General features: G+C 42.1%; 1 protein-coding gene across 1 annotated transcript in view; it reads left to right on the top strand.

Annotated features, from left to right (window-relative positions):
• LOC103462246 (neural-cadherin) overlaps positions 1 to 16072 on the top strand; it is a 353789-nt gene that overhangs the window by 235738 nt on the left and 101979 nt on the right. Inside the window, exon 27 of the mRNA XM_008404906.3 lies at positions 7819 to 8033. Coding sequence (XP_008403128.2) covers positions 7819 to 8033 — 215 coding nt within the window. The remainder of the gene's footprint in view (positions 1 to 7818; positions 8034 to 16072) is intronic.

The raw sequence follows: 16072 nt of genomic DNA, 5'->3' as shown, positions 1-16072 counted from the left end.
AAGGTCAACAGAACCAACATTATATGTTTATGTTGTTCTAAGTTACAAAGGTTGTTTGTTCTGTCTCCCACACACAGACAGAGGTGTGCATGGAGTTTAGAGTGGAAAAGATAGACAACAGGTAAAAAAAGAAACAATAGGACTTAGCTACCTCAACCTCTGATGTAGTAGAAACGTGGTTACAATATGAAATTGTACTGAAGATTCAATCTAAAATGACCGTGGTTTAATCTACTACTGGTCAAAATACACATATGTTTTGTGTGCAGGGCCAGATGTAAGGGAATGGGGGCCTGTGGGCTTGAACTGATCTATAGGTCCCTTTTGGAATCAACCTTTTGGAAATATTTGAAAATTGGACTGTGGCTTTTAAAATTCACTTTATCTGTAGGGGTGGGACATTAGTGCATTTATTTTGATGAAATAATTACATGGATATTAGCAAACTAAAACATTTTGGCTACATCTGCAAACAACAACAATGAAAACGAAGCTGCTTCTCTTGATTTGCTTTCCTCCAAACAACAATCTGGTAGGATGCTGGAAAAGACAGTTGGATGTACAGCAGGAGAGTTTAAAGTCGTCTGGGCTGTAGAATCTTTAGAACAGGTTTTCAGGAGATCTCTAAGAGATTAAGAGAACCCTAACACCCTTTGTCTTTGTCTGACTTGCTGTCAATATGTCTCTAAACCTTCTTCTTGTCTTGAAACGCCAGGAGTAGGTCAGCCGCCCTCTGCTGGTTAAAGTTATTACTGCCGATTTTAAACAGAGCCTCGGCTTTAGGATAAGATTGTGTGGGTTAGATACGCACCAGCAGGATGTTTTATTTTTCACATGTATCTCTTGAGTAAAGAAGTGAAAAGAGCATTGCAAAGTTTCTATCTCAGGATGAGAGACAATAGGGCTAAGTTTGGCAGTGTTTCACAAGTGGTAAAAACAGGATGGAACCAATAATTTTACATGATTCTCAAAACTTAGTTGAACATTATCCCAAAGTTTTTAACAGAAGATTGAGCCAAATAACCAAGAGGGCTCAAGGACCTGCTTTATCTTTGCAGTTATCTTCCCTGGTGCAAAACTAAAAGCATTATGTAAAAATGAAAGACAAAATACAACTCTGACATGCTTCTGTTTCCTGGTGTTCTAAATAGAAAGAAACCGCTCACACTCTCCTAGATGAAAGATGTTAGCTGTCACATAACGCTGCATCTTGTGCCAAAGACTAAATGTCTCTATTAGCATAAATGACTCTGTAAACAAGACCATGAGTGAGATAAACTCCTTTCAGCACATCATCAACTACATGTATTGTTTATGACATGAGCGATTTCAAGTCTCGGTGAGTTAAAGGAAACATGCTGACAAAGTAACTGGTAACTGGTGGCCTTTGATAAATGCTAATGGTATGGACTGTGTGAAATCTGGTAATGAAAGCATGAGTCAGCTTAGAGACAGAAACCTTGGAATTAGTTTTCATAAAAATAATACTGAAACAACCTGAACATTTCAGCTTAAAATGATTTAGTATAAGCAGATTTTATCCTTCTGAATTACAATTACAAGTTGAACAAATATATGAAACTGAAGGCCCACACACGCACACACACCCCCATGCACTCACATCTGCTTAAGATTCTTTGTTGCAGATGAACAAAAGCCTCCATCACACATGTCCACAAAGCTTTCTTCACTGGACTTGCAGAAGGTAATTTTACCCTCCGGCTTCGTTTAATTAGAAGCAGCGAGTGAAATGGCCAGGATGGGCGTCTGGCTGGTAGGGTTAGCATGTGGCTCACTGTTGGACCTTAACAGGATGATTCACTGGCTTGATGTTAGACTTAATCCCAGAATTTTTTCACATGCACACACATACACAACCACACTTACACACACAAACACACATAAATTTACTTCTTTAGAAAGCTGTAGCCTGTTGATGCTGTTAGCCTTGAGGACGTCTGTGCTGCTGCCACGTGTTTAGCTTTAAGATGCTATTTTAGCCTTGAATAGCTTCACCTCTAGGCTAACTGCTTTTAGTGCAACTTGAACACAACAATAGTCGTCACCTGCATCCCATCAGAACAGTTTAGAAGCAGAAATGAACTCCTAGTGGGTCAAAAGAAGCAGCTTCGTTATCCGACGCTGTGGTTTTTGCGGATGTCACTTGTTCGTCAGATTTACAGGCGGACCAGAAAAACGTGCAAATACAGAGGTTCCCGTCAGAACTTTGGTTGTATAAAAACACACAAAAAAAGTGATTCCTTGCATTAAAATTTTTAACATGTTAAATTAATGAAATTTCTATTAATCAAATTAATAGAAATCAACACGTTAAAGTCTCAGCCTTAAAGAATATTTAGTTTCTATGAATCTTTTTTCTTGGATTTTTGTAACCTGATTTGCAAACTGTTTTACATCATTTGAGCTTTTTCATGTTTGTGATGATTTAAAGAGAATCAAACATTTAACAACTAGAAACAAAAATAACTAATATTTAAAACACAAATAAACCAAAAAGTTAACTTAAAACAATTATCTCCTGTAATTTCATGTCTTGCAGTGTTGCACTGATTTGTGATTACAGGCCTTCTTTTTGAGTGGCAGCCTGCAGTACAGTGAGCACATAGCCACCAGCTAATGACAGCATGTGGGCGAGCGGACTTAAAAAACACAGCTCTCAGTAGAAATTACTGTCTGCTTCCTCCTTCTTTTCTTTCTCTTGGCAAATCTGGGCAACACTCACAAACCAGCTTGCTTTTCCAAACACAGATCTGATACATGCAGTCTTGCAACACAAACTGAGCAGAGATTGGCCTGCTCTCATTTCCTGTGTGAGGGACCGTAGGGTTGGACATTTATTTGATCTTTTTTTAAGAAGTACAGTTTGAGCTTTCATGTGATCAATACATTAACAGCTGTGCTGCAGCAGAGTTGCTAGTTGACCCAACCGAACCAAGCTGAAGACTAAACTCATTTCAAGGCAGAAAGAAGGCACTGAAACTACTGATCCCTAAAGGTTAGATGCCCCAACCTCAGTGCATTTACTTGAAGGTTGCAGATTGCATAATAGGGGTTGCATTCAAACGGTTAAAAAATGTCACAAATATAATTTATTTTTGGGCCTAAGTGGCTATCCGCAAGGCCAGTGGTGTGCAGGAAGTGCATAGCTATAAATCATTGATTGCACATTACTGCTCCAACACAAAGTCTTAGACTGGGAGAATATCCTGCCATCCATCCATCAAGCCGCCTGTGTGTTGGTCGTATACTGTTTTATCCTGGTTGCTGTGCCAACAGCTTTAGCAGATATCCCCAGACAACCTTCTCCCTGCGTAGCTCCTAGAGCTCATCTGATAACTGATATAATCTCTCAGTGAGACAGAGGGAGATGTGTCACATCACAGTAGGACATGACATAAACACTTCTACTGAAGATTTCATTGAGCTGGCTCCTTTTGGACAGAGAAGTTTCTCCCAAACTGTCAACCAGCTCACTACGTCTCTAAGAGGAAACTCATTTCAGCTGCTTGCGTTGTGTTTCATTTAGTGGCAGAACTACACTTTTATGCACTTTGAGTGGCCAGAGTGAGTAAAACTTTATCTGGAGGTTCATACACTAATAAAGAAAATACAGTTTTTCTGATCTTGTATGTAAAGAACATACCTTCTTCTGATTAATATGTCATTATGCAGAAGAGATTAGGCAACCTGGCGACATGTCGATGATGTGTAAGGCAGAACATCAAACTGTAGGACATCATTCTTGAGCTTCTGGGTGTCCTTTGTTTGCCTAGAAAGTCCAGTTTGTTTGGGGAAGTGTGAATGGGTAATTTAACTCTGATCCAGATCAAAAATGTGAATTCTGTTTCGCCTAAAAACCTAAGTCTGTGTTTGGTTGGTGATTCAAATTTAAAAATACTTCTTTGATCCCAAAGCAGGCAGGAAGGATCTCTGGTAGCGGTCTGTATTACAGTGAATTTGAAGAAGCCTCTGACTAAAGACACTAATTTAAATTTTACAAACGGCACCCCATGTTAAACAGGACATACCTCTTACAAAATAGAATGGGTCATTTATTCCTCACCAGAAATGTCTTCATTTATAACAGACATGATAGGATTCCTGCAGTTTTTGGGATTTATTCATACTTCTTGACTTTCAGAAGTCAAGAAGGCGAGCCTGCAGTCATATCCAAGTGATGTTTAGATGTTTAGAAAGCTAAACATTTGAAGGAGTCAATCGGGGGACATTTGAGGGAATCTTGTTGCCATGATTTGGGTCCAGTAGTCCCTGGACAGGAAGGAGTCACTGCAACCAGTACAAAGCTGTTCTGTTTGTCCCCACATACATTGTGTGGTGAAACATTTTGACCTCTGACCTGGTGTTCTCTTCTTGTATCATATTTCATTGCCGGGGAATCTGAGGTTTAATTTAGGAAAATACAACCCCGAAAAAATTTAAAATAAGATTTTAAGCTTCTTTTATGCAAAAGCACATTCATGCTATCAGCTGTTCTTTAAATAGAAATGTGGAACATATTGCTTTATGAAGTATAACCCAAACAGATGTTAGGGTGAGAATAAGGTGAAATAGGTGAGATTGCCAGGCCTGGGTCACAGCTGCTGTGTGTTTGTCATATTTCCAATAACTCCAGAGTACCTGAGACCCACAACATCTGCTGTGGGATCTTTGAGAGGAGACTAGATCAAATGTGGGATATTAGAAACTGAAAAACTTAAATTAGAATGTGGAAGAGAGGAAGAAATAAAGAGAAATTTAAGACCAGGAAGGTGTGTCAGTGGGAGGATAACAGAAAGGTAAGGAGAAAAGAAAATAAAGTTTGTGGATATTGAGGGAAAAGAGCAACATGAGGTGAGACGAAGAGAGATGGAAAATGTTTTTGTGGGGTAAGAAGACAAAAAACAGATGACAATATACGATAGGGAGCAAAATGGGAGTGAAGATAAAAGGTATAAAAAAACTAAACTAAACAAAAAAACATAGTGCCAGAGAGGAGAAGTGAGGTGGCGCGAAATAACACAAAGAGATAAGAATTAATAAAAAGATAAAAGTGCTGCAGAATAGTTTTCTGCTTCACGGGCTTCCTGATACGACCCCACCCCCCATCACACACAAACAGATCATGAGTCACGATGGAAGGGGGAACATGTAGATAATCAATGCACTGGGATTAATAAAGAGATTTCAGGAGCAAGACAGTTAAAGGGGGAGGGCTGGGATTACGGCACCCCGGCCCAATTTCCAGCTGACAACGAAAGTTGCAAAACAAAGCTGCCGTAAGAGGATTGGAATGTTTGAACCAAAAACCGTCTCAGATTGAGCACAGAGAATTAGCGTGACATTACAAAAATGGAAATACAAGCATGTGGCTTTTTTCTTGGGTCTTGATTACACTTCACTGAAGATATTTCTGTTCAAACAACGGACATCCATGGATGTCGTTAGCCAGTTTTTGTCCCTATGTAGTTTGAAAAACATGTTAGATATTAGGGATTCTTATCATTCATCATGTCATTAAAACTGAGACTCCGGCTGTGGTGGTGTTACTGCTAATCATTACTTCTGTTTTAGGGTGGAGTCATTATCCTGTTGCATAACACAACGGCTTACTAAAGATCAAAACAAAGAGGTTAAAATTTGTTAACTGACAATGACAATACCCACATAAACACATGCTATGAATCACTGTAAAAGGGTATATTTTATTATGTCGAATAGTCATGTTAGTGAAAGTCTATGTAATATGCCCCTAAAATCATGGACAGCATTGTGTTTGTGCTCTGGATTTCTCCTCATTCATGTCTGAAGAAACCAGACAGAAAACTGAGAATAGGAATAAAAGAGGATTTGGATGAGAAATGAGCTGTCTAGAAAACACCAGTGAGACCAAGTGTGTGTGTGTGTGTGTGTGTGTTTGTGAGTGCAATAAATAGCATACTGACGAACTGGAGAAGAAGTTTCAGTCTGAAAAATCTATTTATTCAGAGCGGAGTAGTCCATTTGAAGAAGTACTTTTGGTCTCTGAACAGTGTGTGAAGGAGGCAGTGCCACCACTCTTAACGTATTACACACAGAGCACTAAGTGGCCTGGGGGTTTGGGGGTGGGGGCAGCAAAAAATCAGGCCTTTAACATAAAAACTACTTGTGGCTGACAGTGTGCGCTGCTCTGTAGCGGCTGGAAGTGATAGAAACGGGATAAAATTATTTTACTGTTGTAGACAAAAAAACATGTAGCTATTTATCATTTTACGTGCAGTTATCCACCACTGAAGCAACAACATACTGCTCTGTACAAATGAAGAACATGAAAGAGGTAGACCCCGGACAGGTTGCCAGTCCATCGCATGGCTCTGATCTCTTTCCTTCACAGCATTTTGTTTCTATACACCTGTAAGTCCAGACCAGCAAACCTCTCAACCTCATCATATCATAGATTTGGTCAGACTAAGTCTTACCAAATCATAACAACCATATTTATGATTAGAATATTACATCAGACTTATAAATAAAACTGTTTCAATACATAAATGTAGGTGTAATGACAATATATTTAATATCTGCTTATTCCATGCGAACCGCATTAGAATGCATATTCTGATTTATTGAATATGATTGAAAAATATGGGGAGACGGTTACAGAAAGCTGTGATAAATACATATAAACAGTTGGTGTTAAAGAATAGGCTGCAGAACCAATAAGCATGGCTAACAGAAGTTTTAGTTTGGACCCATTAGTGAATGGAGACTAACACAAGCACATCATACAGTGTAATATAATATGCCATGTTTTCATTCTAGCCCTGCTGCACTTTTTGAAACAACTTTACATCTGAACAACAGCATCTGACAGCGTAGCTAATTACCGCTCGCCTCTTTTATAACTGATTCCTTTTTCAGCTTCAGTCGTACTTATATCTACTCATTAGCTTCGCTCGGCGCCCACCGGTGCAGCAGCTAATTATTCCCCTACACCAGCTCGCCGTTCCAGGAGTTCAGCTGTTAGCGAACTGGGTTCAGGATGTGGGGTCAGCGGTGATTTTGAGCACACAGCGGCACGTCCTCTCATCGGTGTCACGCTCTTCTCTCGGTGCTGGGATAGAGTGCTCTGTTGGCGCTGCAGTTAATAACTGGGTCCGGGTTACACTGCATTCCGACATGGGGTCTTGTGCTGTTTACCACTAACAGGATTTCTGTGATTGGACATGGCTGTTTGATGATCACTGACTTAAAACTGTTTGAAAATGTTAACACAAGCAACGTATTTTACACTGTCAGGCTATTTTTGCTTTTTTCCAATCACAAAACCCAACCGAGTCAGAAAGGGTTACGAAGCAGATTGAAACCCAGAGAGCGTAGACTGAAACAAGCACGCAGTGCTTCCACAGAGAAAAGGTAAGAGGTGCATTTTGACAGGAAAGCGGTGTAAATGAGACCTTGAATGTCTGAAAATAGTGCAAGAGTTTCCTGGTGATCCAGTGATTTCCCTCCCTGCGGCTTTGCCACTAATGAGAACATCTGCATCTGTGGAACATACGGAGTGTGAGTGATCGTCGGAAGGGGAGCGTCGCCTCAGAGGCGGATGCAACTGTGAACTTACAGAGAGTCGGGAGTTCAACACGCCGCCAGAATCTTGTAAAAATATTCGACATAAATGGGATCCAGAAACAGTGAGGGAGATTGTGCTTTTTAAGTTACATAACCGACTTATCTGGAAATGCCACTAAAAGCCAAATTACACATTTATTGCATTTACTAATTCATATAATTTCTTCACTTTGATTTTTCCTTCTTCCCAAGGTGCCAGTGCCCTGCTCAGTTCGAGGGACCTGAATGCCAGCAGAACAAGCACAGTTTCCATGGCAATGGCTATGCTTGGTTTCCTCCTATGATGCCTTGTTTTGAGAGCCATGTGTCGCTGGAGTTTATCACAGACGTGGCTGATGGACTGCTGCTGTACAGCGGCCCACTTGCACAGCTGCAAGCCTGGGACCACGAGGACTTCATGGCCATAGGTAGGATGCAGAAACACTTTGGCTCAATAAAGAGAGGAAATGCTTTCAGACTTTTTATTTATACAACATTGCAGTGGAAGGTAGCTGCACTCTGAATAAAATTAGACCAGAAAGTCTGCCAAATGTAGGGGAAAGGTGACCTTTCTCACTTTAGAAGGAGCCAGTGACGGTTCTTAAATCACTACCTACTTAACTTCAATCTCCCACTTTGCAAGACCTGACAATATGATGAGACTGTATGCTTCTATCACATCAAAACTAGAGTTTATGGTAATGTAAGGGAATTGAATAACTGAGATGTTTGGTGAGGTAGAATACTTTGGAAAAACGGATGGATTAGGTTGAGGTGTATTCCTTGTTCTGCACATTTGGTAAAACTATCTTTCTCCAGCTCAATTCTTTATCTTTAGGGAGTTAAGTTTAACGCAGAGTTGTTCGGTGAATGCAATGAAAGTCTGACTGAGTTACAGGGAAATGACTGTACCATCCAGTTCACTGAAACGGTTGAACGTCTGTCGGTCTGCTAAAACACGATCCTGTACTGGTGTGTTTTTATATGGCTGCTGAAATACGAACACATGGTTCCTTCCTGAACTAAAGGGCGTGGTCATTTTATCAGAAAAAACTGCAGGCATCCAGTTAAAGATGTGCCATCTTTATTGTTCAATTTACAATTCTTGATGCAAGGAAACTAAATGGTCAGCAAACATCACAATTATAACTCATCTTAATAATACAGTTGCTATGCTGTTGAACTACTGCAAGCTACTACAAAAAAAAAGTTTTGCCTCACACTAGAAAGTTCCAGCACATTAAGGCTCTGATTTTGTCGTCGACCATGATTGACTGGCTGACCAGCCAATCACAGTCCAGACAAGCCTGCAACGCACAGTCCAGTGAACTTGTGATGTTTTCCACACTTCCTTTGTTCACTCTTTCCTTCTTTCCAGCTGTACATACATGCAGTAATGATGTTGTATTTTTTTTATATATATTTTAAAATGAACATACGGAACTAAAATATCTTAAGTTGAGTTTGTAAAAAAAGAAAAATTACATGAAAAATGCGTAGGATCCCTGAAAGCATAACATCTCCCTAAAATGGGCCCAAACTCATGATTGAGCGCTATTACACAGCTGCATGATGGAAAACTCGCATGCCCATATTTTATCATACTTCCCCTCGCCTAGATAATGTGTTGAACCAGATATTTCACAAAGATTTATGGCGGATTGTCTGTACCATTGTCTGGAGTGACTGCACCCCAATGTGAGGCTGTAGAGAAGAGAACAAGTTGGCAGCTACAAAAGGACACCTCAACCTATATACTGTTACATATGTGGACTTCATGAGGGGAAGCAGAAAGTTTTGGTAGAAAAGAACTTCCTGTCACGTTGAACTCCAAGAGGTGAGCAGAGAAGACTTGGGGGAAGTTTCTCACCGATGTTATCACTGCTGTTCATTCTCCAAAGTGAGGCATTACAGATGAGAAAAAAGTTGCATAAATTTAGTTTTGTGTCTGTGATGTTTGGAGTCAAAATGACTGACCTCTCTTTTCTCACTGCAGCCGTGTTCACAATGTTTTAAGAGAACAAAGCCGGTTTAATAGAGAGCAGGATTTATAGACAGATAAAACGAGAGCAGGAACTGTTGTAGATCTTGGTATATTTAGTGTTTTAATCTGATAGACTAACACCTCCTCATATCTCTTGCTATTCCGTTCCTTGCACCGGTCCGCTCTCCTGGGAGAGATGCTTTGTTCTATCACTGCCAAAGTAATAAGTGTGGGAGGGGAGGTCCGTAGGGAGAGTCGGGTGTGTTGGGTGTGTTGGGTGTGTTGTGCGTGCGTATGCGTGTGTGCACGTGTGTAGGTGTGTGTGTGTGTGTGTGTGTGTGTGTGTGCGTGTGCGTGTGTGTGTGGATGTTTGGGTGCATGTTACCGGCAGGTTTGATGTGTAATTCCTGAATGATTTCATTTTGCTCTCATTGTTTTGTTGCAGAGGGTGTTTTGGGGTTTATTGGGTCGTAAAGACTTAGGATTAGGTTAGTTGAGTCGTTAGTGGGATCCATGTGCAGCGTGTAATTAGTCAGGCTGTATATATTTAGAGCTCTAATTAACTTGTTTCAAGGTTGACCTGGTGCATGTAACAAACCCATCAGGGAGCCCAGTCTGTGTTAGAGGCTCATGCTACAGAATTATAGACGGCATACAAGTGTTTTAATCATTTTTGTGTGTTTGGAATGTCCAGAAAGAATAACTGCTCTGAATAATCTCCTTTATCTTGTTCTTATTGAAAGTTGCAAATACTACAACAGCTAAAATCCGACGCCACTCCGTTTTTGTTTGCATTTTGTGAAGAAGAAGAAGAAGATTTTTTTTTATTTTTACCAAAACGTTTATTTACAATAATTTAACAATGCACTTTCACATAATCATCAGGTCAAAGAAAACTAAATAAAAACAATAAATCATTACATTAGCATCTTGTTAAAATTTAGTTCTCCCTGATCACAAATGTTGCACAACACACCATTAAAACCCCACAGTTGTAAAAAACTATTAAAATCCTTGGTGGCTCTGTGGAAGCAAAACTCTAATCTAAGCCTGGCTTTTACATTACACTTCCACAGAGCCACCACATCGAGTTGAGGTCCAGCCCGTTTGTCCAGCCCGTTTGTCCCGTCGAGTAATGTAGATTGCCATTTTGGCCTCTGCGATTAAATAGTTTAAAATGCGGGATTTAAAACTGGTGGCTCGGCTGTGATGCACACCGTAGATAAAAACGGAATTGGTAAAAACCATGCCAAACAGGCTAAAAATTCTCATTAAAAAAATTATAAAACCAGTTAAACGTACACAATCCATAAAAACATGAAAAACACTCTCTGACAAATTGCAAAATGAACACTCATTTAAAACCCCAGGGCTGACGACCGATAAAAACGAATTTGTAGCAATGGCTCCATGAAGGATCCTCCACTGGAGGTCACCAGTCCTTTTTTTAATTGGAGGCTTGTACAAATTCTTCCATTGAGGTTTCTGTCCTCTGAACTTGTCGCTCCACACATTGGTGGATCTTTTTTGGAGAGTTCTCTTGTTTAAAGTTTTTGTACAGGATCTGCACAGGATTTTTGAACTTGTTTTGCACAAGTCCAAGTCTGTCATGTCCAGCAGGGGGCCGCTGTCCTCTTCAAAATCAGTTTTCAGGATCACGTCTGGAGACGGGTCATTCTGGTCAGGTAGGCATTCTTTCGTTGTGTGCAGCTGCAGGAGCCGCCTCTCCTCAGCCGACAGCTGCTCTTTAACCCGCTCCAGGAAGCGCTGTACCAGCCTGGCGGACCGGACCCTGAGCAGCGAGCCAACTTCCTGGATGTTAGAGAAGTCCGGTCCGGCCACCCGTACCAGCCGCTGCAGGGTCACCGTCCCGGACCTGGACAGCAGCTCAGTCAGGCCCGGCATGCTGCTGTCCTGGACATCTAGTCTTGCTCCACAAACCAATGGTTCTGCTGAAAGCCAATGCAGAGAATTATGCGTTTTTGCTCTTTGCAATTTAAAAAGAGCGCAGGACTTAAAAACACCGTGATAAAACTGAGGCAACCCCTTTAACTTTAAAAGACTAAGATCAGTTAAAAACAGAGCAGCATCCAGCCCCAGACAATTAACACGTCTGAGGATACAGCTGGCCACATCCCTCCACACAGGAGATCCTGTCAGGTACTTCTGTATAAACTGAAGACGGAAAGTTGCAGTTCTGCTGGCCAGGTGGACAAGACCCTGGCCCCCCTCCTCTCTTGGTAAAAACAATACAGACTGTGGCACCCAGTGTCGACCGGTCCAGAAGAAATTGTATTTTTACAAGTAGGCCAGATGGTGGGTCTAAAACAGAAAGTTTATGCCACAGCTGCGATGCCACCAGGTTGTTTAAAACCAACACTCTGCCTCTGTAGGACATCTGGGAGTGCAGCCACTTCCATTTAGACAACTTGTCTTTGATTTTTTGCTCTATGTTTTCCCAGTTTTTATTTGCAACAGCTTTATCACCTAAAAACACACCAAGATACTTAAAACCATCTCTTTTCCAAATAAGACCTCGAGGGAGAACCGGGAGCCCATCAGACCACTCTCCGACGGCCAGGGCTTCGCTCTTTCCCTAGTTCACCGTTGCAGCAGAGAATACAGATAACTTTTCTGTAATCTTGGTTAAAACACTGACATCTTGCTGATCTTTTATAAAAACAACATCATCAGCATAGGCAAATAAAACAATATTTAAAAGGAGCACACAGAGGATCTTGTAGTCGGTACAGAGGAGGGACACAGGGCGCCAGTTCTTGATGTCCTGCAGGTTACCCTTTTTGGGCAGCAGGGTGATGACCGCCCTGCGGCAGGACAAGGGGAGTGAACCAGTGGACAGACTTTCATTGTAGACGTCGTGCAGGTCTGTGGCCAGAATGTCCCAGTAGGCCTTGTAGAACTCCACGGTGAGCCCATCAACGCCTGGGGACTTCTGGCCCTGCATACTGAGGAGGGCTGTGTGGAGTTCTTGGAGTTCTTGGAGCCCCAGGGGGCGCTCCAGCTCGGAGTTGGTCTCCCCGGAGACCTGGGGTAGTTCGTCACAGAACTCCCGGAACAGTTCCTCGTTCTCCTTGTACTTACTGTGGAACAGAGAACGATAAAACTCCACAGCCCTCTTCCTGACCTCACCTGGTTCATTCAATTGCTGCCCTGTGTCCGACAGCAAGAAGTGGATCAGCTTCCTCTGCCCGTGCTTCCTCTCCAAGCTGAAGAAAAAGCTAGAGGGAGCATCCATCTCTGTGATGTTCTGAACCCGGGACCTGACCAATGCGCCTTGGACTTTGTTCTCCAACAGGTTTGCTAAAGTTAGCCTTTTAGATTTGAGAGCTTCAATATGCGCTCGATTTCCAGTGGATTCACTAAGTTGTTCTAATTCCACGATGTTTATCTCCAGATCTCTGATAGATCTGGTAATGTCACGGGTGACATTGAGAGTGTGCTGTTGACTCAGCAGTTTTATCTGAACTTTTTCGTAGTCCCACCACTATTTAAGACTGGTAAAATCAGACTTTCTGTCTAAAACCAGCCCAGAAAAAAACGTAAAACCTCCCTAAAACATTGATCATAAATTAAAGCTGAGTTAAAATGCCAGTAAGCGCTTCTAGGTAAAATGTTTCTGATAAAAACTCTACCTAAAAGCAACGAGTGATCTGTAAAAGCCACTGGTAAAATCTGGCATGTTCTAAACACATTAAAATTGTGTTTAAAATAATAAAAGCGATCAAGACGAGCTAAAGAGATTCTGTTTTCTTTAATGTGGGACCATGTATACTGCCTGGAGCCTGTATGCATCCTCCTCCATACATCCACCAGGCCGTGAGACGAGACCAGCCTCCTCAGAACATGTTGGGCTGCTGGATGCGGTTCTGCATGATTGCGATCTAAAAACTCGCTTTCAGTGCAATTAAAATCCCCACTTATAAAAACATAATCCTCGGACCCACAATCACCCAACCGTTCCTCAACTTTTTCAAAAAAATACTTGTTCTCTGCATTAGTAGTGGGGTCATAAATATTAATAAAAACTATACTAAAACGATCAAACTTTGTCTTGACTAAAATGCACTTCCTCTGAATGACATGTTCTACTTCTGTTGAGTTTGGGGTGAACGCTCTGGAAAAGAGGAAGCCCACCCCTGCACTCTGGGGGGTGCCGCGACTTAAAATGACCTCCCCCCTCCACTCTCTGCTCCAGTCTGTCTCTATTAGTTGATCGCTGTGCGTTTCTTGCAGATAAATTACATTGATTTTCTTTTGGTTCAGCATTTGATAAATCAAAGCTCGTTTTCCAGTCTCTCTCGCCCCGTTAAGATTCAAAGATGCTATTTTAAAAGAATTCATATTGGGTAAGAAGCTAAAAATAAAATACAAGAAGACTATAAATGATGTTAAAAATCTATTGTGCATCATTTAAATCGAAAGTTGTTTTCTAACTTTAGTCAATTTCTTCTTTAGTCTAAAAATTTCTAAATCCGTAATCCCTGAAATTTCCTTCGTCCTAATGTAATATCTTGCTGGGAAGTAAAACATTTTTAAATTAGGAAAAATGCTTTCAATTTTTACTCCTTTCACCCCTTTATTATCCTCTAAAAATGTTTTAAAAGCCTCTACAGGGTATCTAGGTTGTTTGCTGCCATTTTGTGATAGAGAAACCTCGCTGGCATCAGAAACCCAGCTCTCATTGTCGCTGCTGTCTGACATGTCTTTTTTCTGTGCAGCCAGCTTACTGGCCTGTTTACTGGCCTGCAGAGCGGCCACCACATTCTTCCATTTGCTTTCCCTCTTTAACGGGGCTGAAGCCTGCATTTCCATCGCCTCCTCTGCTTCACCTGTCTCTCCTGCCACTTCAGCTCCAAAAATCAACTCCGCACTGTTCTGTCCCTCCACCTGCACCTCTCCTTTCCCTCCCTGATCCCCACACCCTAAATGCTCATCATCGCCCCTCACCTCCACCTGCTGCTTTCCTTGCACACCATCCCTCTCTACCACTTCACTTTCACCTTCACTACCACCATTCACCCCATCACCACCACCATTCACCCCATCACCACACAAAATCGTGCTTACAACCATTCTCACAGATACACTCATTTTCAGTTTCCTCACCATCCACTACTGAACCCTCAACAATACCTTCTGTCAGTTCTCCAGTAGCTGACTCTTCTGCCACCACCGTGACAGCGGGTCCCTCCGCCACCACCGCGGGGTCCTCCGCTGCCCCAGCTTCACCAGGCGGGTCCTTCTCCTGCTCAGCAGCAGCGGGCTGCTGCTTCGCCGCACTCTGCGGGGCCAGCCCGGCCCTGTCGGGACACATTTTTACAATGTGCCCCTCCTCACCACAGCCAAAACATTTCATGCTAGCAGATGTTGCGAAAAGCACATAGTCAAAGTCATCTAATCTAACATGAAAATGCAGGTTAAGTTCCTCGTCGTGTTTGTTTAACAACATAAACAGTTGCCTCCAGTGAGAGACAACATTCTTTGATAAAGGTGATTAACACCCCGACGGAACTTTTCTGATTGGTGACACCACCTTACCGTGCCGAGACAGCTCTCTAACTAAGAACTCGTCACTAATATACGGGGGCACGTTTGATAATGTTACCTTAGTTGAAGGTAAAGTGAGCGGTAAAACTTGTAAAAACAGGCTGTTGACAGAAACGCCTACCTCTACCAGCTTTTGAGCCTGCTCCTCTTTCTCAACAAACAAAACTACAGCTCCATTCATTCGGGCCGCAGACCTTATGGACCCATGTCCGATGACCTCTCCCACCGCCAGACAAACTTCCTCCACGCTACACGGAGAACCGGCGCCCACCTTGACGCTGTTCTTGCGTGTTAGCGTGGAGAAAGCTCCACCACCAACCACCATGGCGTCATCAGATGCCGGCCAGCCAGGCACGCCTGACGGCCCCACCCGAACCCAAACAAAAACCCCTAAAAATGTGACAAAACCAACGCAAAATCACAACTAAACAATTAACATAAACACCAAGTGAAAAAACAGTAAGAAAAACACAAAGATAGAAGTTCAACACTCGCTCTTTCTTTCGCTCTTCTTCCGCTCTTCACTCACCCTCCTCTCACACAAGAAGAAGAAGGAAGTTGTGGTCAGTGCCATTTGTGTCATTTTCTTCAGTGGTTCTTGGTGCAGCGCCCTCACAGGCAGGGCAATGAACAGGTTTTTCAATAGTTTGGATTGTTTGACAAGGTGCAGCGTGAAAGTGAACCATACCAACTGAAAATGGAACAAATGTTGCAATTTTGTTCCCTAATTGAACCAAGTTTGCCTGACGATCAAGTGTGAAAACACCCTAACAGTCATGTTTTTGTCTTAATGGCGACTGTTGCTTTTTGAGGACATTCTGGGTCTTCCCTGGAATCCCATTTCAGTAGAATGTATCCAGTCAGCCATGGATCCCAGATGACCTCAACTTACTCCTTTCTGCTTTTATCCAACCG

This window comes from Poecilia reticulata, chromosome 3, assembly GCF_904066995.2.
Source record: "Poecilia reticulata chromosome 3, P_reticulata-male-v2, whole genome shotgun sequence".
NCBI lineage: Eukaryota > Metazoa > Chordata > Actinopteri > Cyprinodontiformes > Poeciliidae > Poecilia > Poecilia reticulata.
Note: the sequence above shows the minus strand (reverse complement) of the source record. Positions and strands in the feature narration are given on the sequence as shown.